The sequence below is a fragment of the Pundamilia nyererei genome, unplaced genomic scaffold, assembly GCF_000239375.1.
Source record: "Pundamilia nyererei isolate P.nyererei 1_Seehausen unplaced genomic scaffold, PunNye1.0 scaffold00165, whole genome shotgun sequence".
Classification (NCBI taxonomy): Eukaryota; Metazoa; Chordata; class Actinopteri; order Cichliformes; family Cichlidae; genus Pundamilia; species Pundamilia nyererei.
In genome coordinates, this window is record NW_005187566.1 from 1,350,818 (window position 1) to 1,354,821 (window position 4,004).

Consider the following 4,004-nt stretch of genomic DNA (forward strand, 5'->3'; position numbering starts at 1 on the left):
GAGTACAATAACCTATCTGAATTAAGAAGCAAAAAGTTAGCGGCCATCCAGGTCTTTATGTCTTTAAGACATTCCTGCAGTTTAACTAATTGGTGTGTGTTATCTGGCTTAAGAAGACATCAAGCCAAGATGAGCTAGTCCTGATGTTTCTAAACAAGTAAAGAAAGAAACTGATATTCTGGGTTCATCCAGTTCCCCAGCAGCAGGGAAGATTTCATGGTTATATCCAGAAGTTAAAGCTTCATCCAAAATGCTTTTGTATGCATCTATGCAGGGCAGTTTGAGCTCTTGTTGGCAGAGTTGGGGTCACATGTGAGGAGGCAGAGAAATGAAATCATAGAAATTACCACATAGACACAGTAGTCGGAACAAAGAATTTGTTACTGTCAAAGTGACAGACTTAAATAGATACATTCTTTGAGAAGCTAGCATTCTCTACTAACTATACTTGTTTCCTTACCGGCATGCTTCATTAAAAATAAGAAAAAGTGTGTGTGTAAGATTGTGACCAGTAACTTGGCTTTCTCTTTGGATTACAGAGGATAAAGGTAGAACACTGCGTATCTCAGATCAAATTGAGATGGCTGCACAGGTGGCATCAGGCATGGCTTTTCTGGAGTTACAGAACTACATCCACAGAGACCTAGCAGCCAGAAATGTCCTAGTGGGCGAAAACAACATCTGCAAAGTGGCTGACTTTGGCCTGGCCAGGGTTTTCATGGTGAGTGTAAAACTGAAATTGGTATTCTGCGCTTTCATGATGCCGTTCATTCCAGTCATACGTCCTTCAGAAAACCTGCATTCTTTACTAAATGTAATTGCTTGCTTTCAGGCATAACTTGTAAATACTCCTCAAACTAATCCACAGAATCTATTATACTACTGTCAGGATCACATCACATGTTTGTACTGCAGGAATAAACTGATGTGCTTTGATGATCACTTTTGGCTGGATCTTTGTGCCTTTTTTTGCTTGCAGAAAGAAAGCGAAAATGTGTACGAAGCCAAAGAAGGAACTAAATTCCCTGTCAAATGGACCGCTCCAGAGGCCATTCATGACAACAGGTTCACTATCAAATCTGATGTTTGGTCCTTTGGAATTTTGCTGTATGAGATTGTGACATTTGGCCAGATGCCGTACCCAGGTGAGATTTGATTTCTATCAAATACAAAGATCTAGCAAGAATTCCAGCTTGTAAGATTAGTACTGATGTGAGTCTGTGATTCTTTCAGCAATGACAAACTTTCAGGTGGTCCAGAAACTGGCTGAGGGCTTCAGGATGCAATGCCCCGCAAACTGCCCCAAAGTCTTGTATGACATTATGAAGGACTGCTGGAAGGAAAATGAACAGGACCGGCCCACATTTGAGACCCTGCAGTGGAAGCTGGAGGAATACTTTGAACAGGATGTGACTTCCTATGACGATGCCGCTCGTTATTAGCACAACTGCCAGGCTGTGATATTAGAAAACAAACAAACAAAAAAACCTCTTAAGAAATCGTGAATATACTGACTGGCTAATGTAATTTAAAAGGTCTAAATAGGAAAGCAGAATGGAGTTGGTGACAGCACTCATAGTCTTGTTTTGTTTGAAATGAACGCACTCAATTGCATAACATGCGTGTCTAACCTAATTCCTACAGAGCGCTTAACTGGAAGACGCCTTTTTCAGCACAGCATTACGTTGCTCTCGACTAACTGGTTCGGCTTGCTCGAAGCATAGCAAACATTCTTTCCACTAACGACTTGTTGAGCCATTGCATGACAGGAGTAATGCGTCACGTTCACCTAGAAGCTCAATCTGCTGTCTTGGAGAGAATAGCAGGCACTGCAGTTTTATCACATTTATTGTTATTTTGGGGTTCTAGGACGACAACCAAAGTTGCGGTCACTAATAAGACAAATTAACCAAGCTATTTAACTACAAGCGTTTCTCTTTAGAAATTCTAACAGCTGCTACAAAATGGTGACAAATAAAAGGAAGATGGGCGTGGGGGTCCTGCAGATGTCCTGAGAGAAACCTGCTGCATACTCTGTTAAGTCATGTTTCCAAAATAACCACTACTAAAAGTTCTAAATGCAACTATTGTGCTGCATTTAACCATTTGCATAGTCACACATAGTCATGATGGCTGTTATTCTGTTCACGCTAAAAGCAAATAATGTAAATGGAAGCATAACATTAGCTACTTTAGTCTAGTTTTTTTTTTCTCCCCACATAATATACTGTGAATTTTGATCAGCAGCTAGTTGTTGTAGTTGTTAAAGCTGCATTTGTGAACAATCAGTTATTTGCATGCACTTTTTTCTCCTTTAAGCACCTACAGTATCATCACAGTATCACCACACCTGTCTGCTTCACACTTCTGCTCATTCATTGTGCGACGGTTTGATGCTCTGTGACTGAAAAATGTGATTTTTGATTCTGTTCACACTGCTCTCAGATCTGTGGGGTCTTTCTTATTAATGGAAGCTGCGACAACAAAGTGACGGCACAAACATTCAAATTTTTGATGCATTTACTAAACCAGTTAAACTGGTGTTTTAGCTAATGTTGATTTTTTTTCTTTTTCAGTGTCATGCACAAATTCTTGTTAATTGTACATTGTAATCTTGACAGTGTTTATATATAATCATATTGTATTTTAACTTAATTGTCCCTAAGCCTAATATAATTAAAAGAACCGTATTTAGTATGATTTGCCTGGATTTTTGAATTTTACACTGATAGGAAAATGAAAGTCTGACATCAGAGTAACTCATCTGACACATTAAACCTTTTTTCCCATGCTTTCGACGCATGGCAGTGATGGTCTTTGGAGTGTGAATGTGTAGTCCTTTGTCTTCTGTGTCATTGTGTGCTGTGTACTTTTATTGGTTGGGATTAGCTTTTTTCTTCAAAGAGGTATAAGTTTCCATAACCTATAATAAATACTGTAGAACGGAGGCTTGATGCTTATACTATGAAAAGGAGTTTGGGCTAAACCAGGTAATGTAAGGGGTTAACCCTCGGTTTTCAGCATTAGAAAGGTGGTTTGCCTCTCAGCAGGATCCATTGCCATATGGCATTCAACCCTAGTTTTCTGTACTATGAAGATCCTTTACTTCAGGTGTAATTTAATGAAACAGTGGATTATAAACCAGCAGGAACTCCTATGCCCTAATGTAAGGGTTATGTTGAAAAGCCTGTTAACTTATGCAGCTTTTTGTTAGTTCTACTTGCTGCATTCCAATAGGATGAACTAGGTGATGGAACTTCAAATGCACAAACACCAGTGATTTTAACATTACTTAAATAACTTGCATAACCACACAGTGTCTTTTCTCTTATGTTCACGCTGCTGTTCTAGATAGGAAGATTTGTTTAAAATAAATCACTTTGTTGCCTGGAGTTTTGTAATTGGTGACATTCTACCAACACCACCCCTTTTATGTGAAAAGGCTGGTTGCTAGAGTATTAAACTGTGGATTAACATGATCAGCCCTTCTGACATTATGGTGAATGATAATAAGATATCTTTTGTATGTGAAACTTTGTGGTACAGAGCTCTGCTGTAAGTTTAGTCTCAGGCTGCACTTAATAACAGGACAGAATGGGTCAACACATTGCAGGTTCTCATTGTGTGGACATTTTATATAACAGGAAGCGCCATTGTTCACGCTGTCTGTTGTCAGTATATATTGTATTTTATTCATATCCATACTGCCTACCAACTTTTTTACCTTTCGAAAAAAGTTGCAACTTACCTGGAATTCCTTGTCCCATAGATCAATTTGTAAAACTATTATAGCATAGAGTTGTTAAACAGGTCTCTGTTCAGGGTGCCTCTCACCCTATGACATTTAGGACATTAACTCTGTAAACCCTGTGGTATGGTGATGCAGTGATTAGCACTGTTACCCCACAGCAAGAAGGTCCTGGGCTCAAACCCAGAGTTGGGGTCTTTCTGTGACAAGTTGTTGTGTTCTACCTGTGTCCAAGACATCCATGGGGCTCCAGCAC

The 4,004-nt window shown here is 39.3% G+C and overlaps 1 protein-coding gene across 1 annotated transcript in view; it reads left to right on the top strand.

Moving 5' to 3' along the window:
• The window catches only part of frk (fyn-related Src family tyrosine kinase), a 13,170-nt gene extending 10,368 nt beyond the window's left edge, over positions 1-2,802 (top strand). The window contains exons 6-8 of the mRNA XM_005745747.1: positions 540-721; positions 980-1,145; positions 1,234-2,802. Coding sequence (XP_005745804.1) covers positions 540-721; positions 980-1,145; positions 1,234-1,442 — 557 coding nt within the window. The 3' untranslated portion in view covers positions 1,443-2,802. The remainder of the gene's footprint in view (positions 1-539; positions 722-979; positions 1,146-1,233) is intronic.
• Positions 2,803-4,004: the final 1,202 nt, after the last annotated feature.